The sequence below is a fragment of the Mya arenaria genome, chromosome 8 (genome assembly GCF_026914265.1).
Source record: "Mya arenaria isolate MELC-2E11 chromosome 8, ASM2691426v1".
NCBI lineage: Eukaryota > Metazoa > Mollusca > Bivalvia > Myida > Myidae > Mya > Mya arenaria.
In genome coordinates this window covers 46,457,191-46,481,392 of record NC_069129.1, presented here as the reverse complement: position 1 = coordinate 46,481,392, position 24,202 = coordinate 46,457,191, and the positions used below count along the sequence as shown (strand labels likewise).

Below are 24,202 nucleotides of genomic sequence, written 5' to 3'. Positions count from 1 at the left end.
ATAACTATTTCATGTGCTAAATACAATACATTTGTGACGGCAATCTGAGAAAACAAGTGAAATAATGTAGCGTGAAAACAGTCTGTTTATTAACAGTGACATAGTTTATATAAAACCGAAGCCTCGCTTAAAATGTCAGTGTGTTGTATTATCAAGTTCTCGCAGTATGTCATCTTTGCAGCAGTTGGGTTTTCATCGATTGCGTCACATTTTAATGTTTGAATTGAAGTCAGTGCTAGTACGTGGGTTGCTGGATTTGAATTTAATTGATATATAGGCCGTTCATGTACAGCTATTGGAAGCATCTTGGGGACTTAAACGTGATAATTAAAAGCAGGTCTTATTGAAGTTCATATGTAATAGTAAGATGACTTGAAGTAACATTGTAATGATTAAGAATGAGCGGAGCGAACGACCTCATCTTAATAATTAGGCCATCTTATTAAATGATCATCTATTTTTGAATACTACCTCATTGTCTGACACATTGTCAACGCAAACTGAATGATTAATATCAGTAGTTAATGATTGCCTTTATGCAATTTTTTTGGTTGAAAACGTTGTATTCTTATCATTAAAAAAAATCATTTTGAGACAGCCTATAAAACTGTTCAAAGTTACAAGTATCTGATTGTATACTATATAGTTAGTGTACATAGTGCTGCTACTGCTAGTGTTAAGTCATACCAGTGTACATATGTCTAGTGTCTAGTTACACATCTAAGACTCGGGGATGATCCAATTTAGGACTAATCCTGATTATTATCAGGATTAAGAGCTTGACATGCGCATCAGAAATGGTTGAAAGTATTTTAAAATAGATGTGAATGTCTTAAGGCTGGATCCCTCATTCTCCAATTAAATCTTCGGGATTTGTATTGTTGGGTCTATTATCAAATATCTGTTTAGTCAAACTCACATTTATCATCATGAATCAAATGGTATATCCAGACTTCAGTCCACATTTAGTTCTGATTAATTTCCCCTTCAACTACTTGGAACATGCTAGAATTGGCCCAACATCTGAGAATCTGAACGGTCACTATCCTTGGAATCTTTGAGATTCTAAACGAGGGAAAAACATGAGGTCAGTTATTATCACATTGGATAATCTTTTTTGCAATTCAACATTTGTTCTCAACAAACTCGTCGAATTTCCGTAGTTCATCTTATGAAATAGTTGGCTTTGTTTTCTCAAGGCATTTGAGTACATCCTCCTGAAATAGACAGGCAGCTTTAAGGCTTTACCAGTACGAAGGAACCGATGTGACAGTTCAACTTCACGATTTCATTGTTGACAATTTCATTGTTGAAATGGCGAGTTTTTGAAGTTAAATAAGTGTATTTGTGAAGAAAAGGCGGGAGGAAAAATCATGAATTCGTGAAGTTCAAATGTCACCACGGGTCTTTCTTACATGTGAATATAATACCGAGAATACAATTTAGCTCCTTCAATGGGAAGCCGTAGTTTGTCCGTTTATCATTCACAATTTTATTTACAGGTATAAGACAGGTCTACGACAGAAATTCGGGAAAATTGTAGGACAAAAATTATTGTGGGAGAGTTGTACGAATTTCAGGTTTTTTGTGACGAAAATTCCTGCTCTAGTCTTGAGTTTTTAACATGTTACTTCAGTATTTTCTCAACGACGTCAGGCTTATTTTGAAGGTCTGTTGTGCAATGCCCTTCGACGTGTTAGAACCGTTTTACGATATACCGTGATATTTGGGTCTCCAGAATCGGACTTTCCAAAGATAGTCCCACAACAGTCCGACTAATATCCTATGTCTTGTTACACAATCGCTCGTCATTCCCGTCAATGTCGTGTATCTATACATACTTACGATTTGACTACGACAGCCTTGACCTGCCCTTCCTCAACACCCGTGCGACACACATTTCATATAATGTGAACGCTGCCACGCAACCTCCACCTCTCTCTAACCTACGTCATTTCCCCCTGTCGTCGCTTGCCAAATTAGCGTAAATTTAATTGTATCATACAATGTATGTTCCAAAAAGCATACTGTACATGTAGTTGCATGTTCGACTATAAAATTTATAAAAATGAACATTTAGGGCCGTATTCATAAAGAAACTTAGTCAACATGTTCAACTTGGTTCATCCTGTAATATCTTGTAAAAAAACATCGTGATTGATCGTTAACATATTAGAGCTGTAAAAAGCTAAACTTTGTGTCCTCAAAAACAATCAATTACCATGTTAACGGGAAGAGGCCCCAACGAATGTTCTGGAATATCGGCCCAGGTCATTGCCATGGCAACGGGGTCATCGGGTGCACACGGGATGTACATGTACATATCGTCCTCGGAACATATGGTGTCCTCTAGTTGAGACTTGTTTACCTGAAACGGGCAATACATGTATATTCAGTGTGAATTTGTTTGAAATCCCTCGGCCATCTCCTCGGAAATATACCGGTGCTTTAGTAAAATAAGTTGGTAAGCTTAAAATGGTGGTGACGATTACACAGTTCCTGTCTCTATTAACTTTATGCTTAGTGTCAGACAGTCGTCAATTTGCCTGAAAAATAACAAAGCAGCACACAGTCTGTTTATTCTGTGTAGTCTGTATTTGATTCGGTTTTACGCCATCTACTTGCAGCGTAGTTAAATATAAAAGTTCTGCATTGAAAGACGCCATTAAATAATTCCCCTATACTCTGTATAGTCAATTTACCAATTTGCACGCGAGATAACACTGGGGTCAAGTGTCTTATGTCCCCTAAAACTGTTTATAGGGAGAAAGTTCAACGTGTGTACTAAACAGCGTTACCTTTTTATAAGAAAAATAAAATTGGTTGAACGTAACCGCTGTGTATTTGTTAATATCCATTCGGAACTCCTTGGCCATTTTTTATCGAAAACAACCTCGGATGTATGCCGGTACATCAGTTCATTGAAGTAGTTCGTAAATTTTTGAATTATATCATTTATGACATGCAGTGTTTAGAATTGAATTTATTGATCTAAGTTTAAATTGATTGTCAGTGAAGTATATTATTGCAAACATAATTAAGATTTCAAAAGCGTAAAGTCATAAAGTTTAACTGCTAAATAAAATTACTACGCAATCTACTTGCAGCGGACTCAAACGTACCTCTTTTTGAGTATGTAAACCGTCCAAAATACATCCGAGGTTGTTTTCGATAAAAATGGCTGAGGAGCTCCAAATGTGTTAATTACCGGTCCGCTCAGTATAAACATAACCGGTGAACGAGTACAGAAAAATGTGGTGAAAATGTAAATAAACAAGTAGATCAAGCAGATCCAGCATGGTTGACATGTTAATGTCACACCATCAGGTTCAAAGTCTATACAGATGGAAAGTAGCCAATGTTATGAGATGGTATAATCATGGTTTGATTAAATACTCTGTAATCACTTTTGAATTTGTGTAATTTGCCTTACACTCGAGTTAGTTTGTAAGGAATATGGACAAGATGCTCCGATTGTTGTGTCAGTATAGTATTGTACAATGCAGATCTGCCCCAACACCTTATATTTTGAATGCACTTATAGAGTGTCTTAGTGACCTACATTCTTTCATACAATCCATCACAAAGAAAACCAGCTTGGGTTACATAACAACCCATTTGACACGAATGGAAACCATATACTGCAAACTGCCCATAATGAACACATCGTTTGACAGAATTACGTTTACTAGTGTCCAATTTACTAGTATTTCATGACTGTAATGTCACCTTTTTGAAGTATGTGGCGGCCTGGAGCCTGCGGACGGGTTCCATGGCGACATCACGCACAAGCACTACGAGGTCGGACCCGCTGAACCCCGCGCACCGGGAACTAAGGCTCCTGCATAGTGATATTAATAGGTGATATAAAAATTATATCATGATGATATATTGAGACATTCTTAGAATTTACTAGGACTACTATAGATGCCATTTATTTGGCTCCAGCATGTCTGATTCACTAAACAACTCGAATCTAGCGCTGCTTCTAATAAATCTTACAAGGATGAGAGTGAAACGGTGTCCAATGAATGCTAGTCGCTTTGATTTCCATTGTATTCTTAAATGTTATTTCAAACTTAAATATATGCAGAGAATAACGTATGTACCAGAACATACGAAATACACCGATATGAATATGTATGACAAACAGCCACAGACCGGAGGTGCTCCTCCCTGAGCGTGTGGTCCATGGAGCGGAGCTGGGCGCCCAGTATATCCGTCCGTGCGTCCGTGTCAGGAAGAGGCATATAAAGCCGTTTGCTGAATCGCTTCAACAACGCCAGGTTAATGGCCCAGGGCGCATGGGTGAGGCCTACCACAAACACATCTGAAAAAAACACTACAGGCGTAGATAAAATAGAACTTTGAATGGCTTGTCGCCTCACAGTGTTTTAACATAGGCATGAATGGAATTCACCTAAAAATCCTGAATATTGCATTTTTAATTTGCCGGATCATAGTGTACTGAGTAGTTATGCTTTATCAAACACCCATGATTACTCACAGTTTTGGAGCTGTGAAAAGCCGATCAACATTTCATTGCATGCCCTCCTGTTCCGGTCGTTCTCCGAGTCTGAGCCGATCACCTCAATATCGTCCAGAAATATGATGGCCAGCTCCCGGGACTGGGCTGCCGAAAATAGAGCCCGCAATTTCCTACATTGAAACAAACATTGTTTGCCAGAACAGTTTTTATTAAGTAACTTTCAAACTTATACTTGTATCTTTCATTTGAATATAACTGTTACCTGAACTTTCGTTTAAATATGTACATAATTATTAACTTGCATCGATTCCAGAAGTCATATATCCTACTTTTGACGTTGTTTTGCCCTGTTACCACCGAATACCAGAATTAAGTAAAGGAAAATTACATTCTTAAGCACTTGGTTTTCTTACTCTTCCGGATCACCTGAGTACTTTCCGAGAAGGTCCCATGCGTGAACGTAGAAGCAGGAGACGTCTCTTCCGGCCTCCGTCTGAAGAGCACGCGCAAGAAGCGTCTTTCCGGTTCCTGGAGCCTGCAAGTACGCCGCCCATTCATGATTTACCATACGTTTAAAGGGATGTGTTACGTGTACATTAGTGTAAAGAAGAGCCTTAAAGCTGCAATCTCACAGATTTACTGTTTTTCCAACTTTTTTTGAAAGACTGCTGACAAAATATCAGATCGCAGATTTATCTGCTAACCAGTGATGAAAGACTACTGACAAAACATCAGATCGCAGATTTTCATATTTCCATTCCAAATATAATGTTTTATGGCTTAAACCGTTACTAACGGTTTAAAAAAATGCACAAAACATCAATTTTGGGACGAAAATATGAAAAGCTGCGATCTGATCTTTTGTCAGCAGTCTTTTGTCACTGGTTTGCAGATATTTACGCAAAAATTGGCTCGTTCCAAGACAACAAATAAAAAAGTTGTCAAAACGTTCAATCTGTGAGAGTGCAGCTTTAAAGAAATGGAACGACAAAAATGTTTATATCTAACATCACTTTATATAATACATTAAAAATTATAGTCAAGACACATTTCTATTGATACGTGAATCAATTAAGACTATAATTGTTATTTAAAATTATTACACACAAATAATATGATTCATGATATTGTCACCGGCACTGACCCCTAGCAACAGAACTCCTCTGTGTGGGACCCGCACGCCCTTGAACAAGGCGGGGAATTTGAGGGGCAGCAGGATGCATTCCTTCAGGGCGTCCTTTACATCCTGGGCTCCCTTTACGTCTGTCCACTCCACCCGATGTTCAGGCATCTCGAATTCTGCTAAATTTGTAATTGTAATCGATTGTATACAAGTCATCTTTTACCCCATCCTCGGCTGCCTAGCGTATCATAACCCTAACTATCATATTTTTTTATAGTTGGTTGATAATGTGGATCGGTGATAGAAATTATTTTTATGGTTGGGGGTTAGGTTATATAGTTTGCAGGGGGTTAGAAACCGATGACCTTGACCGTAAATTAACGAGTTTACCCCGTAACTTTTTTTATTTTAAAAGTTATATTGAATCTACTTCAATCCACATTTGCAACCTGTTCCACCCAGTCCCCCCGCCTGTTCTGTACGACTATGGTAATATTTTAAGGTCATAAATGGTTGGCCTTGACCCCCACGGTAACCCCACACTATTTTAAAAGTTACCACAACATGAACAAAAAAGTTGATTTTTGCACTGGGCCAGAATAATGAAACTTTCTCAAGTTTTCAGCTTCAAAACGGTAATTTCTTCAACTTGACCAAATATGGTAGCAGAAAAGTGGTTAAGGCCTTAAAAGTTGCGCTCGGGTGTCCTCTAACGATTAAAGGTCAAACCAGGGTCGTCAGATTAAGGACAAAAAAAAAATTTATTTTTTCTGGACTGGTGTCAAATCAGGAAAAGTTGAAAATGTGGATTCTTATTCATACTTTATTAAATTATTTATTTTTTCATAAGTTATTATTTTTAATAATTAATATTTTGTATTATGATAGACAATTGCATAAGCTAACGATTAAAACAAAAATGGTGTAAATCGGACCGTATATGGGGTCATGGGAACTGAAATACTAACCCTACCCCCAGCACGCGCATGCAAAATATGAAAAAAATGCACTTTAAAAAATCGAATTAATTTTTTTTATTTCTGATTGTTATTTTTTAAACTTATATGTCCTTTTAGGTCTATTCAAGACCTATTCAGCGCTAATAATGCGCCAGTTGACAGATTGACAATAAGGGAGATATAAGTGTCGCATATGTACCCCTGAGGACACTTAAAAAAACATATTTTTTTATCTATTTCTATTATATTTATTTTATTTACAGCAACTAAGGACTGAAACAAGTATGCAAATACAGAGTTTATTTAGTTCTATCCAGAAAACCAAAATTCGCGAAATTTGGTTCGTCCGTTCGTCCGTAATCAAAGGTCAAGGTCAGGACGCGCACTAAATTTAGCGCTATTTTAGCGTATATTCCATCTAAAGTGCTTATTATTTTCTTATTAGTCGAGATATATTATTAAAACTTACCAGTTTAATAGATATTTATATTCTAAAGACAATGCAAGCATTGAAAAAAATATACGACTGTTCGTCTGTCCGTACGATGCTGATATTTCTACTAAAACCTCTCTTTTAAGCCTTATAAAACATTTATATAATGGTAAAGTGCTTATTATTCTCTTATTAGTAGAGATATAATATTTAAACTCACCAGATAAATAGATATTTATATTTTAAACATGATAAAAGCATTAAAATAATTATCAGACTGTTCGTCGTGTTAAAGTGCTTATTTCTTTCTTAATAGTAAACTTAAAACATTAAAACTCACCAGTTATTTAGATATTAGTATTCTGAAGCTAATGCATGCGTTTAAATGATTAAACGGCTGTTCGTCTGTATGTACGTGGCCAATAATACGACTTTACGCGCTATTTTAAGCCTTATAAAACGTTTTGTATCGTGGTAAAGTGCTGATGTCTTTCTTATTAGTAGAGATATAATATTTAAACTCACCAGTTACATAGATAATACTGTTCTTAAGATCGTGCTAGCATTAAAAATAATATCAGACTGTTCGTGTGTCCGTACGTAAGAGAAATTATATACATGTGCGCGTTTTAAAGCGATTTTTATGCGTAAACAATACAAACATTGCTTATTTCTTCCTTATTAGTCAACTTATAACATTAAAACTCACCAGTTTATTAGATATTAGTATTCTAAAGCTAATGCATGCGTTTAAATGATTATACGGCTGTTCGTCTGTATGTACGTGGCCAATAATACGACTTTACGCGCTATTTTAAGCCTTATAAAACGTTTTGTATCGTGGTAAAGTGCTTATTTCTTTCATATTAGTCAATTTATAACATTAAAACTCACCAGTTAATTAGATGTTAGTATTCTAAAGCTTATGCACGCGTTTAAATGATTATACGGCTGTTCGTCTGTATGTACGTGGCCAATAATACGACTTTATGCGACAAGAGAAGTGTGTTATTTACATGGTATCCTATAACGTTTATAGAATCGACTTTAACGCAAGTTGATAAGTTGTTCGGGTCTACCCTAACTATTTTTTTCCGAAATGCATAAAAGTACTAAAAAATGCGCCCGCACCTAGAATTGTGCCGAGCCTTGATCATGATTTAAACTCTGGAAACAAAAATAAGAATGGCTTTACAGAGAATTTGCGTGGTTAATAGTTGCCCTTTGGTACTCTACTGACTCCTGAGATGAAATGTTGTGTAAACAACATCAGCTTTCCACGACTCGATTTACGAAATGTATGTTAGAGAAGTAGATTATTTGGTATTGTAGCAATGTTCAGATTTCATGTCCTCGGGTCATGTATCTTTCGCATAGACTGCTGGTGCATAACCGTTTATCTTACCCTAATGTCACTTTCTCAGTGTGTAACAATGTATAAATATATGATACATGGCAGTGTACCATTATGTATACAACAAAACAGTACAATGAATGAAGTGTTCTTTTAATTTGAAACGCACTGTTCATGTAAAACTACTGCAATTGTGATTTAGTTTTATACTATACAAGTAAATGTAATGCAAATATGCTTACACATTCGGCATATGTGTTTTGCGTCATATTTGAAGGAACTAATAGTAACTAATTTTTTATCCACTTCAGAACGCGTTTTTTTAATTTCTTCATCAAAATCGCCTTTCGCCGCTATGTTATATCTTTGAAATGGAAAACAAGTATTTTTTTGCTGGCTCGCCCAATTTTTACCCTCGAAATTTCGTAATAAAAAAACAACTTAATTTGGTGTGGCATGAATATCTTTTTTAAATTGAATAAGTAATTATGGTATTATTTTTATTAGTGAGACAAGGATAAATTCAAGTCATATACTGGACTTGGACATAACGGATAAGATAAGTGATCATATTTAAGGACGGAAAACCTTCAAACTTGGTGGAAAATGAAGTGACGGTATTTCTATGTATAATACATATCTTTTTAGGATTATATTTCAGTTGTTGATAAGGAAAATCATTGAATTATTTGGGTAAAGTCAAACACTTCTATACTCTTACTTAACAATGATGTATATTTTTGTCATTCATATCGATCCCCTAGTAGCACAAAAACTTTTTATCACCAGATGACTATGATATCTTTGAAACGATTGAATCGTAAATAAGATATGACAACGTTAATTGTTGCACCTCGGATGATTTAATTTTTTTCTATGATAAAATATCTATATGTAAATCAACCATTTGTCATTGAAAATAATGAATCTATTTTTCCTCGTAATAGCAAGGATAAACCTATTGACTTTGGAGGACGAAATTTGCTTCACGGGCTTTCTTATAGCTAATGACAGATAAGGCAAGCAGGGGTGCCAGTGTTATACTATGAAAACACACTCTGTCAGGAAGTTAACATACTTGTTGTATGGTAATCACTGAACTTTGTAAATGTATGAACAAGTAATATTCCTATGCAATATTTCACTGTAAACCTACAACACTTGACGAACCTTATAACTATGACAAGTTTAATTTTGAAATATTTAAGGATCGTGTGAACGTAATTCATTGAACATTTCGGAAAGTTACATTATAAACGTACACGTATATTTAAATAAATTATTGCAAAATACTATTGCAACAAAATATCAGGATTTTACATAAGTAAAAACTCAAAAGATTATGTACCATGAATACGTTTGTGAGTTTTATTTTTTATAACTAATTTTGCATTATTTAATAACGCGTGGTCCGGTACTTGTTCATAAGTTAAACAATTGTGTTTGCTGTGAATGCCCACTTATAGCTTTTTAGGAAAATAAGAAAAAAATAATGTTTTAAAATTTTGTAGAAATAATATAAAACCCGCTATGCTGCCTCTGTGAAAAATAAAGGGGTACCACTTTGGAAGGGCATACCTTATGTTTATGGTACTCAAGTGGTACAGTATGCATGAAAACACTATACCAGATAGTAGGACAGTGAAACGCATTATATATATATATAAGTTGTTTTTGTAAATTTAAGTATTTATTTACAAATTATTTACTTGCAAATGTAAAAAAACCCAAAACATATCTCCCTTATGGAGGCAACCGCCAAAATCAATCCAACTGCTAGCCCAACTGTTGTTAATTGTAGAGACATTTGCGCCAGTTTGCTTTTCATATGGGCACATTGCTTAACTGTGTGTTTAGCCACGCGCAATTTTATTTCCCGCCACATGGCGATTTTCTCGTGCATTTAATCAATGCCTGCACCAATGGCCCTCAAATTTCACTTGAAGGATTGGCCTGACCAGGAGATGACACCAATTGTTTTTTGGGGTCATCAGACCAAGGTCAAGGTCACAGTGACCTGGAATGGTAGAATGTTGTCAGAGTGATAACTCGATACTGCCTGCACCCATTGCCCTCATACTTCACTTGGAGGTTGGGCCTGACAAGTTCATGACCCGTATTGTTTTGGGGCGTCATCGGACCAAAGGTCAAGGTCACAGTGACCTTGAATGGTAAAATGGCCTTCAATCTTGACTTGGAGGTTTGGCCTGACCAGTAGATGACCCCTATTGTTTTTGGGGGTCATCGGGCCAAAGGTCAAGGCCACAGTGACCTGGAATGATTAAAATTTGTCCGAGTGATAACTCGACAATGCCTGCACACATGGCCCTCAAACTTGACTTGGAGTTTGGGCCTGGCCAGTCGATGGTCCCTATTGATTTTAGAGGTAATTGGGCAAAAGGTCAAGGTCACAGTGAACTTGAATGATTAAAGGTTGTCCGAGTGATAACTCAACAATGCCTGCACCCATGGCCCTCAAACTTGACTTGGAGGTTGCATCTGACTTGTAGATGACCCCATATGATTTAAGGAGTGGTCGGGTCAAAGGTCGAGGTCACAGTGACCTTGAACGAAAAAAGCTTGTCTGTTTGATAACTTGACAATGCCTGCACCCATGGCGTTCAAACTTGACATTTAGGTTTCTGGTGACCAGCTGATGGCTCCTATGAATTTTGAGGTCATAGAGTCAAAGGTCATGGTCAAAACACACGCTATCCTCACACTTGAACGGTCATAATCCTAAAACTGTCTTTACGGCATCCAATGTCAGTGTCAAATCAGCTGTCATTTCGGTCCATGCATATTTCTTCAATTGTCCATATAATCCTGACAACATGGCGCTCAGGGGGGGGGGGGGGGGGGGGCATAATGTTTGACAAACATCTCTTGTTTAAATTTCATTTAAGCATTTGAGCAAATAAACAATTGAACCTGATTATCGAGTATAATCAATAGTATTGCATCAATATAAATCATGATTGGCTGCTCGCTATCTATACTTACTATTTTTTATGGTAAAGGGGCATGCCCCTTAAGTAACTTTGGTAGGTTATACCACGATTGAACTTCAGCGCGACAGTTCGCTCAAAAATACAGTCAGCGAGATTCATGTTGTTGGAAAAATTAACTATTTGTTGAAAAATGCTGCCGGCTACTGGTATGTAGCTTTACAGATGACTTACAATAACATTTGTCTTTTATCAAATTTGCAGATAACGTTTTGGTGAGACAAATACAGGAACATGTACCTTAAAATCCAGCATTGAAATAAAAACTGAAATAACTGTGTATTACCACTTGTAAACTACATATGAGTAACACTGCAATAACTGTGTTTTACCACTTGTAAACTAAAATGAGTAAAACTGCAATAACTCTGTATTACCACTTGTAAACTACATATGAGTAAAACTGCAATAACTGTGTATTACCACTTGTTAACTACATACGAGTAAAACTACAATAACTGTGTATTATCACTTGTAAACTACATATGAGTAAAACTGCAATAACTGTGTATTACCACTTGTTAACTACATATGAGTAAAACTACAATAACTATGTATTACCACTTGTTAACTACATACGAGTAAAACTACAATAACTGTGTATTATCACTTGTAAACTACATACGAGTAAAACTGCAATAACTGTGTATTAAAACTTGTAAACTACATATGAGTAAAACTGCAATAACTGTGTATTACCACTTGTAAACTACATATGAGTAAAACTACAATAACTGTGTATTACCAGTTGTAACATACATACGAGTACTACATATGAGTAAACCTGCAATAACTGTGTATAACCACTTGTAAACTAAATACGAGTAAAACTACAATAACTGGGTATAACCACTTGTAAACTACATACGAGTAAAACTGCAATAACTGTGTATTACCACTTGTAAACTACATATGAGTAAAACTGCAATAACTGTGTATTACCACTTGTAAACTACAAACGAATAAAACTGCAATTACTGTGTATTACCACTTGTTAACTACATACGAGTAAAACTGCAATAACTGTGTATTACCACTTGCAAACTACATATGAGTAAAACTGCAATTACTGTGTATAACCACTTGAAAACTACATATGAGTAAAACTGCAATAACTGTGTATTACCACTTGTTAACTACATACGAGTAAAACTACAATAACTGTGTATTACCACTTGTAAACTACATACGAGTAAAACTACAATAACTGTGTTACCACTTGTAAACTACATATGAGTAAACCTGCAATAACTGTGTATAACCACTTGTTAACTAAATACGAGTAAAACTACAATAACTATGTTTAACCAATTGTAAACTACATACGAGTAAAACTACAATAACTGTGTATAACCACTTGTAAACTACATACGAGTAAATCTACAATAACTGTGTATTACCACTTGAAAACTACATCTGAGTAAAACTGCAATAACTGTGTATTACCACTTGTAAACTACATACGAGTAAAACTACAATAACTGTGTATTACCACTTGAAAACTACATATGAGTAAAACTGCAATAACTGTGTATTACCACTTGTAAACTACATACGAGTAAAACTACAATAACTGTGTATTACCACTTGAAAACTACATATGAGTAAAACTGCAATAACTGTGTATTACCACTTGTAAACTACATACGAGTAAAACTGCAATAACTGTGTATTATCACTTGTAAACTACATATGAGTAAAACTACAATAACTGTGTATTACCACTTGTAACATACATACGAGTACTACATATGAGTAAACCTGCAATAACTGTGTATAACCACTTGTAAACTAAATACGAGTAAACCTGCAATAACTGTGTATAACCACTTGTAAACTACATACGAGTAAAACTACAATAACTGTGTATTACCACTTGTAAACTACATACGAGTAAAACTACAATAACTGTGTATTACCACTTGAAAACTACATATGAGTAAAACTGCAATAACTGTGTATTACCACTTGTAAACTACAAACGAATATAACTGCAAATACTGTGCATTACCACTTGAAAACTACATATCAGTGAAACTGCAATAACTGTGTATTACCACTTTTAAACTACATATGAGTAAAACAGCAATAACTGTGTTTTACAACTTTCAAACTACATATGAGTAAAACTGCAATAACTGTGTATAAACACTTGTTAACTACATATGAGTAAAACTGCAATAACTGTGTATTACCACTTGTAAACTACATACCAGTAAAACTACAATAACTCTGTGTATTACCACTTGTTAACTGCATACGAGTAAAACTACAATAACTATGTATAACCACTTGTAATCTACATACGAGTAAAACTACAATAACTGTGTATTACCACTTGTTAACTACATACGAGTAAAACTACAATAAGTGTGTATTACCACTTGTAACATACATACGAGTACTACATATGAGTAAACCTGCAATAACTGTGTATAACCACTTGTTATTACATACGAGTAAAACTACAATAACTGTGTATTACCACGTGTAATCTACATACGAGTAAAACTGCAATAACTGTGTTTTACCACTTGTAAACAACATACGAGTAAAACTACAATAACTGTGTATTACCACTTGTAAACTACATACTAGTAAAACTACAATAACTGTGTATTACCACTTGAAAACTACATATGAGTAAAACTGCAATAACTGTGTATTACCACTTGTAAACTACAAACGAATAAAACTGCAATTACTGTGTATTACCACTTGTTAACTGCATACGAGTAAAACTGCAATAACTGTGTATTACCACTTGTAAACTACATATGAGTAAAACTGCAATAACTGTGTATTACCAATTGTAAACTACATATGAGTAAAACAGCAATAACCGTGTTTTACAACTTGCAAACTACATATGAGTAAAACTGCAATAACTGTGTATAACCACTTGTAAACTACATATGAGTAAAACTACAATAACTGTGTATTACCACTTGTAAACTACATACGAGTAAAACTATAATAACTCTGTGTATTACCACTTGTTAACTACATACGAGTAAAACTGCAATAACTATGAATAACCACTTGTAACCTACATACGAGTAAAACTGCAATAACGGTGTATTACGACTTGTTAACTACATACGAGTAAAACTACAATAAGTGTGTATTACCACTTGTAACATACATACGAGTACTACATATGAGTAAAACTGCAATAACTGTGTATAACCACTTGTTATTACATACGAAGAAAACTACAATAACTGTGTATTACCACGTGTAATCTACATACGAGTAAAACTACAATAACTGTGTATAACCACTTGTTAACAATATACGAGTAAAACTACAATAACTGTGTATTACCACTTGTAAACTACATACGAGTAAAACTACAATAACTGTGTATTACCAATTGAAAACTACATATGAGTAAAACTGCAATAACTGTGTATTACCACTTGAAACTACAATCGAATAAAACTGCAATTACTGTGTATTACCACTTGTTAACTGCATACGAGTAAAACTGCAATAACTGTGTATTACCACTTGTAAACTACATATGAGTAAAACTGCAATAACTGTGTATAACCACTTGTTAACTACATATGAGTAAACCTGCAATAACTGTGTATAACCACTTGTTAACTAAATACGAGTAAATCTACAATAACTGTGTATAACCACTTGTAAACTACATACGAGTAAAACTACAATAACTGTGTATTACCACTTGTAAACTACATACGAGTAAATCTACAATAACTGTGTATTACAACTTGAAAACTACATATGAGTAAAACTGCAATAACTGTGTATTACCACTTGTAAACTACATACGAGTTAAACTACAATAACTGTGTATAACCACTTGTAAACAACATACGAGTAAAACTACAATAACTGTATATTACCACTTGTAAATTACATACGAGTAAAACTACAATAACTGTGTATTACCACTTGAAAACTGCATATGAGTAAAACTGCAATAACTGTGTATTACCAGTGGTAAACTACAAACGAATAAAACTGCAATTACTGTGTATTACCACTTGTTAACTGCATACGAGTAAAACTGCAATAACTGTGTATTATCACTTGTAAACTACATATGAGTAAAACTGCAATAACTGTGTATAACCACTTGTAAACTACATATGAGTAAAACTGCAATAACTGTGTATTACCACTTGTTAACTACATACGAGTAAAACTGCAATAACTGTGTATTACCACTTGTAAACTACATACGAGTAAAACTACAATAACTGTGTTACCACTTGTAAACTATATATGAGTAAACCTGCAATAACTGTGTATTACCACTTGTAAACTACATACGAGTAAAACTGCAATAACTGTGTATAACCACTTGTATACTACATAGAGTAAAACTGCGATAACTGTGTTTTACCACTTGTAAACTTCATATGAGTAAACTCACAGTAAACTGGTTGTTTTCTGCAAAAACACTCAAATTTAAAAAAATCTATTTTTTAATTACGCCTGAGACAGTTGTTTTGTAAACAAGAAGAATTTGAATGTTTTAAAACACATTTATTAGTACACGTATGATATAGAAAACTAGTTACATAGTACAGTAATATAAAATAAAATACATAAAAAGGATTTTCGTAAAAAAAGGAAATACCCCGACCCCTCACCTCTTCACCCAGAAATAATGAGACGCCTAATGGGATATTGGACTCGGGGAAATCGCAAATTTGTTAACATGTGAGGCAATGGTCACATTCATGCAATAATGAATGTTTCATAAGGAGTTTTATTTTTTTCCTAAATGATCAGTGAAATTTGGAATAAAGTTTGTATAATTGGATTGAGAATTGTTTATACACATTTCAAAATTAAAATGTATAAAAAATATTCGGCTATTTTCATGCTTTGTCGAAAGAAAACTAGATTTATACATAACTTGTAAAAATAACAAGGCAATAACCTTTAACTGAAATTCTTAAGAAAGACTATCCGAAAGTGTAAAAACATTTTGACTGTCAATTTTGAAAAAAAAAGTTTTCGAATTGTAAGCATTCAGTTAGAGAATGGATGGTTACTTGGAAATTCCCATTTAAAAATGTTTTTATAATTATTTAAAAATTCCCTGCATTAACGTTCAATGTAATTGTATTTTATTAATGTCAGCTTTAACACGTTTAAATTAGTTAACTGGTTTATAACTGGAAAGCGAAAATTATCCCTTTAATCTTAAACCTTGTGAAACACCTTATTTTAACCATTAAACGAGGAAATAATATACTCTTGAATATATAATGTTGCTAAAAGTATTTTAGATATGGCAATCATTTCATACAATTAAGTTGAATTTATTGAACATTAAAATCAACAACAAAAACACCTAAAATAATGCTTAGTTTAAATGTGTTAATAATACAATACTTACAATAATTCGTTAACCTTTTATTGCGAAAAATACGCTTAACATTATTATATATATTTACATGTCATTTAACATTCATGATACAGATACCGCATTCCACTTTTGTTTCATACAAATATTTTTGCATTTACTATTCAGTTGCACAAACATTATTGAATACATGGTATTTTCCACCAGAGACAGAATAATCACGACCGAGGAAGAAACACTGTCAGTTTGCATTAAATACCTTCAGGGAGACCTTTTTGTACATCCCGACAACTATAGCACGTTTGTAAGGACAAAAGGACACAGAGTAGGGAGTGGTCAGTCCCAGTATTTCCGTCATCTTGCCGTCCCACTCCGTCAGCAGCATCACGTTGTGACTGGTCAGCCCACACACTAGCAGCTGACCCGTACCTACCGCCACCACGGACCAGGGTCGTTTGAGCTTCTTGTCACTATACTCTCGTAGGACCTTCCCGTCTAGAGACAGCTGGAGGACGGTGTAGGCATCGCAGTCAGACACGTACAGGATCGGTGGTGTGGAAGCTGATACAGTCAGGAAATATGGGGATTGGAAAAGCTTTTTGCCATCATCTGTTTCGAATGTACTTATAATATGACCATCCAATGTCATCACTTCAACACGCGGATCTGATACGAACGAAACGTATAATCTATTGTTGTAATACGCAATACCACAACACCCAGATGACACTTTAATTTCTTTTCCACAAGACAACTGTACTCCCGTTGTCGACATAAGTTGAATCATGGAATTATTCATTAGAGTGACTGCGGCCTGGTCATCAGGGAGCACACACACGTGCCCTGGATTGCCTGGCAGTTGGAGGCGGGAGGTGACGGTGCGGGTCGTGAGGTCCACCAGTTTGACACTGCAGTTATTGTAGTCACTCAGGAGGACGAGACCTGGAGAGAGCAGGGCTGAGGCGTTGATCCAGCAAGTGATCTTGTCCAGGGACGTTCTCACGTTGATGTCTTTCTCCTTCTTCCATGCCACAGTAGAAAGGTCAGGAACTGGAGCTAAAGCAAAATAAAGGACCAGATCATTTTTTCACTTTAGGCTCGTGACAACGGTACAAACCTTATGTAACAGTTTACAACTTTAATACTCACTATATTTCAGGTAAAGACCCGGTAATACACAGAAAATATAACATATCTTATGTTTGGAGTTAATGCTGAAAACATATTTGATTAAACAGTTGACTTTTGCAGAGTCTGACTTTAAACAATGAACTTTAAAAATAAGCCCAGTTATACACATTTTTAACTGAGATCGCTGTTTCTTAAATAATTTATGAAAACACTCTTTATCAGTGGGACATCAATACTTAATTTATTCTGTCGATAATTGAAAATTATAATATTCTCGTAATATTGCTACATATGTGTATGTTTTGTGATTTAGCCAGTTTTAAAAATAAGCATGCAAAACAAATATTTTGCTTTTTGACACAACTATTCAGATCTAAGATTTTTGAAGTTAAACTACGATCCTTAAATAAAACAAGGAAGATTGGATATGGGTAAATAAAGAGCTTTGTTTTTAATTATTGCTTTAAGTCAGACGAACAAAAGGGTTGCTGAGTTGTACGTAGACGATCTAATATTCCAAAGGATGACCTAGTGATTGAAGGTACGAATGTACCATGTGATTAAGATAAATATGATCATTAAAAACGGTATTTCTACGTATATTTACTACGTTTAAATTTGAGAACCATATTTTAACATGTGAATATGAATTTTAAAAAGCTTTCACAGTTAGTGACGAATGCCACCGAATTGCCATTCATTTCTACAGAGCATGCTACTTGTATGCTTTCATTCAGAAAGAACTACGAATAAACCATTTACGCATATACTGGCCTCATTGATGATGGTTGACGTCAAGTGTGGAAGAGTGTTGAAGTAGGAGGTGGGGACGTGTGGCGTTATGAACCGATCATATGTACAAAGTAATTTAAACATGTATCCGTGCATGACAAGATAACAGCCCTGACTTGACCAACTTTATCTCAGTGAATATTTGAAGCATTTTATAATGATCAATTTGAAAGTTTGACCTTGACCTTTGAGTTAATGATGTGGGCCTTGAACGTGACACGTTGTCTTCATGTGCCAAAAACATGCGCTAATACCTTTTTGACTGTCATAGTACATAAGTTTACCCGAGCACATTAAGCTATACTATATAATTATATATGGTATATGCAATATTTCATAAATACATAACCTGAAAGTGTGACATTGAACTTCGAGATAGATTCGTGGTTCTTATATACGGCGCATCACCTTTATGCACTGAACACAGTTACCAACTTATTTAAAATGCCTCCTGGCATGTTAGAGCAATAATTTGACAACAACACAGAATTCGATAACCATGACTTAGCATTCACGAAATCTAAACATGACTTTCAGTCAATTATTTGAATCTTAAATGAAACGACAAAGGACTGGACCTGGCCTCCTCTAACAATGGTCAATCGTTGATGTAAGCCATCATTTTCAATATAAATAAAAAAGAATACATCTACGATGTGTTTAGATTCTAAGGCTTCTTTACCAAATTTGTTATTTTGTGTCTCCTTATTTAGAAATAGCTAGGTGGGTCAATTTAGTACATGAACACCGTAGACGTCACTTAGGCCATTCTATCTGGAGAATATCTAAATGTTTAAGTAAAAAAAAAATGTTTTAAGGTTAAAATGATGTTTATATTTTAACGTACCCACTCCCCTTCGAAACTCTCCCACAACGTCCAGTGTTCCAAGGCCCATTATCGATCCCAGATAACGCTCCGTGTCAGCGTCTTTAGTGAACCGGCACTTCCGGGCAGTTATCAGGCCAGCCATCTTCCCCATTTCGTCTTTGATCTCCTGTAGCTCCTTCTGTGTTTTCCTCGCTGCAACGTACCGCTGGTTCACCGATACGTGAACGGAAGACAGTTCCGCCCTAATAACCTCAAGTCCCGATTTCTTTGACTCACAAGCAGTCTTTAGGTCAGTAAGCACCTTTTCATCCTCGGTCTTCACTTTCTTGAGGTTGTCAAGCAGTTCCTTCTCGCGCCGGTCCAGGTAGGTGTTTATTTCTTCCCGGAACTTTCTCAAGCTGTTGATCTCAAATTTAGACTGGTTTTCGACCTCGTCCAAAAGCTCTTCGACATTACTTATGTATCCAGACAGAATATCGCCTTCTTGTTTAATCCAGGGTTCCAGCATTCTGAATTCGTTGCCGATGACAAAATCTTTAGCCACTTCAGCGATGTAATCGACTTTACAGCTGCGATGGTCAAGTACGACACAGTCACCACAGCCAAGGTCGCTGTGGGTCGGGCAGTAAAACTTGATTATCTCTTTCGGATGGTTTTTACAATATTCGGTGTCGCCGAAAACGGAATGCTTAGTAGACGGGTAGAAGGACGGCATCTCGTCTTTGGGCAGCAGAATGTGGTTCCTGGAGATCTTCAATCGCTTATGGTACTCGATACAAGGAGCACAGATGTACTCCTCGCAGGTCTGACAGAAGCCATGGGCCACAGCGCGTTTACCGCCCTCCACACACGGCTGGCAGTAGATTGTGACTTCAGCGAAACCCGTGTCAAGGTCAGGGTCACACGTCTTTCCGGGTACCTCCATCTATGGAAACGAAATCTACCTATCACATTTATACGGTATCTGGTTAATACACGTCAGATGAAAACTTTAACCGTTAGCTATGATTAATACAATAGACCTTACACAAACACATAATGTTTTGTCAATATATATATAGTTAAACCTGGTGCATGTAATACGTTGGTGGTATCAAACATTGCACAGCAAAGAAATACAAGTAATATCTTCTTTGATTTATGTGATTTTCAGAACCAACAAGGAAATTTAATCGTTTCTTTCACTGCGCATGTTTATAAATACCCTTAAGGCCACACCAAATGTTTCTTGAGTTCTACGGATTTTGAAGAAAAGAAAATGGGGCGAGCGAGCGAAAGAATTTTTTTTTTATTTGACAGATATAACAAAACGGCGAAAGTCGATTTTGATAAACCCGCTTTCTGGAGACGAGCGAAAAATTGTATATATAATACAAACCTTCACATGTTTGATGCAAAATACACTTTACTCTGATGAATGCAGGTAATGTTAGCAAATTATCATTATTTATACAGATACAGCATGAATTCAAATCACCAGAGCAGTAGTTTTACATGAACAGCGCGTTTGAAATTGAAAAAAATAACACTTCACTAATTGTACTGTTTTGGTGCGTACAGAATGTCACATTTACTTATATTATAGTTTTATACATCGTTACACATTAAGAAGTTGACATTAGGGAAAGATATATATTTGTACACCAGCAGTCTATGCGGAAGACCAAGAGGCCATATAAAATATAATCTGAACATTGTTACAAGACCGAATAATTAACTTCTCTATCATACCACTTGAAAGTTGAGACGTCGAAAGCTAAAGCTGTTTACACACCATTCTATTTCAGGAGTCAGTAGTAGAATTCCGAATGTCAACTGTCAATCACTGGACATAATCTCTGGACGGCCAATCTTATTATTGCGTCCAGAACTTGAATCATGGTCAAATTCTCAAGTACTCTCTTCACTCCAAATTCTTAAGTACAATATGTTTACAGCCATGCTTAGCACAATCACACTTTTATGCTTCCTGCGTGCCTAGAATTCCTTTTCTAGGTTTGCCTTATGAAATAAAATATAATATAATTTCCTGATTGTCACGATAAACGCACAATTCAGACAGTTTGACATATATGTTCTATAAAGGAAAATGCGTTTTTATATTCATTTCCGATTTGTTATTGTTGATATTCTCAAGTAACAATGGAAACCTCCGTTTCCGCCTATTATGAAAATTTCCTGTTCATTTGAAGATTTAAATCTTAAACACAAAGCTTGTTTTTCACAATAAGATTTCCTTATTTTGATCAGACAATCGAAAGCATATATTTAACATTTATCCTTGTAAACTTTTCATGAAATATAACAAAAAATAATAAGTGTCGGCACAACAATTCTAGTTGTAGGTGCACCTTTTTTTACAATGCAGAAAAAAGAGGTGCAGTATATCCGACGAACAACTGATCAATTTGTTGTGGAGTTGTATTGCTTCATAAAGTTAAAATACTTAATATATTATTGACTAAGGATAGTTATCATAACGACTCGAGAGTTTTTTTGAACGATTTGTTTATATTAATAGGCAAAACCGAACTAATAATAATAATAATAATAATAATAATAATAATAATAATAATAATAATAATAATAATAATAAAAATAATAAAAATTATAATAATTATACTTACCAAAGTTAAGATAATGTTATATAGACTTTCTTATAATATCTAAAAAAACAAACTTAAATACTGACTACGGTTCAGTTTACACGAAACGACATAAAATAAGCGGGATTTTTAAACGTATTTTGACGCACCGCTCTCTCCCTCTCTCTCCCTCTCTCTCTCTCTCCACCCCCAATACCTCTCTCTCCCTCTCTCTCCCTCTCTCTCCCCCTCTCTCTCTCAACCCCCAATACCTCTCACTCCCTTGTCTATCTTCCGTATCCCCTATTACTCCCCCTTTCCCATATACACCCAGGGGCGGTTCCAGGATTTGACATAAAGTAGGGCGTAGTTTGACTTGCGCACCTCCTTCAGAACCAAAAACTATTTGGTTTAAAGTGTTGGCAGGGTTGGTTGCTGAGTGCGTCACCCCGCATAATTTCTAGTACAAAATCATCAATTTTGGGCATATTTCATTACTGTGTTCTCCAATGTTAAATTAAGTTAACTCGGACGGTTTTAAGGGGTGTCCTCCGCTAGTGTACATCTATTCTCTAAATCTTAATTTCCCGTATCCATCTATCCTCTCCATCTTCCACTTCTCTCTTTCATATCCCTAACTCTGCCTTTTCCCTTTTAATATCCCATCTCACTCTCCTTTCACCCTCCCCACCTACACTCTCACTCTTCCCATCTCTATACCCCTCTCCCCTCTAAATCTCTCTTTCCCCTCTCTCATGTGTCATATCACTCTTAATCTCCATTTATCCAATCAATTTACCCTCTACCTTCACCTCTTGTACCACCTTTTGCTATCCTATTTTACCTTCATTCCCCCGTAACATTTTCACTTTTCACCTCACCTCCCACATTTTATTTCTCCTTCTCAATCCCCTCTCACTATTGCATACCGCTCGACACCTCCAGCTCTGTTCCATAACCCTATCTTTCCCATCTATACGTTTTCCTCTCCGCCTCCCCCCCCCATACAAAAAAATCCCTCACATTTTTCCGCACACTTCTACAGTTGTTCGTAACTTGAAAGTCTCTTAAAAATGGAAACAGATTCCTAAACATGTTTCCTTCTACATATGGCATTGTATATACAATTATGTCACGATTGATTTCCCAAAAACATCGATAAGTAACAATTTTTTTTCGATTAATCTGTTGATGCCTGGGTTGGATTATTTTAAGTTTTAGATACACATTCCTGCATTCGAATAAGCCATGTACAAAAATACCTATTTATAGAAAATGTCATTTAAATTTATTCATAGAAAACGAAAAACCACGAACCGAAGTTGAGTTGACAGGATCAACCCTTTTGACACGCCTCCACCCTTTTTGCGGTGGGGGCGTGGCAAAAGGGTGGGGCATGTCAACGTTACTGTTGTCTGTGTGTACAATATATGATGTAAATTATAACGTTATTATACAAAAAAGAATTTAGCCAAAATGGCAAGTGTAAGTGGGTAAATCATGAAAAATTTCAATGTACACTTTGAGGTGCATGAAACATTGATAATACATAATCATTACCATGAGAACATTAACAATGACGTGAATGGGAGCCTCGCTACGCCTGTATTAGTTTGTCAGGTGTTTGGCTAATAAAACAGCCTTCAACGTTGCAAATGTGGTTGAGGAAGGACAAATATTGTTTTTAAACAAAACCTTAACCAGAATATCTTAGTCTCTATTATAGTAAGGGGTCATTATGAGCAAAATACAGTTATCTTACTTGGTTATTCAAGTAGGTTGGGTGGTTGAGTACCATGTTTTAAAGTCTCAATGCAATACATCAGGTAATTGCTGCTATATAAATCTGTGTGTGCTTACATGGAAATCCTTAACCAGAATTTCTATGTTCAATAATAAATGGCAATCATTTGGATTATATGCATGTTAGAATTATCAAACTAGATTAATAAAGATGGTTGAATAGTTGGGAACACTGTCTAAAATTTTGATTCAATACATTGTATTTTTATTTGTATTTGCTTATATATTGACTCAAATGTGGTTACGTGAAAAACCTTAACCAGAATTTTTTAGTTGAATCATAAAGGGCCATTTTTTTACATTTAATACATTAACTTGGTTATGTAGGTAGGATTGATGATTG

General features: G+C 35.4%; 2 protein-coding genes across 3 annotated transcripts; both read right to left on the bottom strand.

Moving 5' to 3' along the window:
- Window positions 1-3,711: 3,711 nt before the first annotated feature.
- LOC128244260 (vacuolar protein sorting-associated protein 4-like) lies at window positions 3,712-5,780 on the bottom strand. Its single transcript, XM_052962278.1, has 5 exons — window positions 5,634-5,780; window positions 4,903-5,024; window positions 4,508-4,659; window positions 4,162-4,330; window positions 3,712-3,841 (listed from the first exon to the last, which is right to left on the bottom strand). The coding sequence occupies exons 1-5, from the start codon at window positions 5,778-5,780 to the stop codon at window positions 3,712-3,714; spliced, it is 720 nt and encodes a 239-aa protein (XP_052818238.1).
- A 10,102-nt stretch (window positions 5,781-15,882) lies between these two features.
- LOC128243318 (E3 ubiquitin-protein ligase TRIM71-like) lies at window positions 15,883-21,363 on the bottom strand. Of its 2 annotated transcripts, XM_052961021.1 has the most exons (3): window positions 21,246-21,363; window positions 19,490-20,396; window positions 15,883-17,775 (listed from the first exon to the last, which is right to left on the bottom strand). In XM_052961021.1, exons 1-3 carry the CDS (start codon window positions 21,246-21,248, stop codon window positions 16,961-16,963), a joined length of 1,725 nt encoding a protein of 574 aa, XP_052816981.1. In that variant the 5' UTR covers window positions 21,249-21,363; the 3' UTR covers window positions 15,883-16,960. The 2 variants fall into 2 exon arrangements, with proteins under 2 accessions (XP_052816981.1, XP_052816982.1); XM_052961022.1 differs by lacking the exon at window positions 21,246-21,363 and having other exon boundaries at window positions 19,490-20,512.
- Window positions 21,364-24,202: the final 2,839 nt, after the last annotated feature.

Coding starts and splice junctions, on each gene's coding strand:
- LOC128244260 (XM_052962278.1), bottom strand. CDS start 5,780: ATGCCTGAACATCGGGTGGAGTGGACAGACGTAAAGGGAGCCCAGGAT. Junction 5,025..5,633: donor GAGGAGTTCTGTTGCTAGGG/GTCAGTGCCGGT, acceptor GCGTACTTGCAG/GCTCCAGGAACCGGAAAGAC. Junction 4,331..4,507: donor CTTTTCACAGCTCCAAAACT/GTGAGTAATCAT, acceptor TGTTTTTTTCAG/ATGTGTTTGTGGTAGGCCTC.
- LOC128243318 (XM_052961021.1), bottom strand. Junction 17,776..19,489: donor AGAGTTTCGAAGGGGAGTGG/GTACGTTAAAAT, acceptor ATTTTGCTTTAG/CTCCAGTTCCTGACCTTTCT.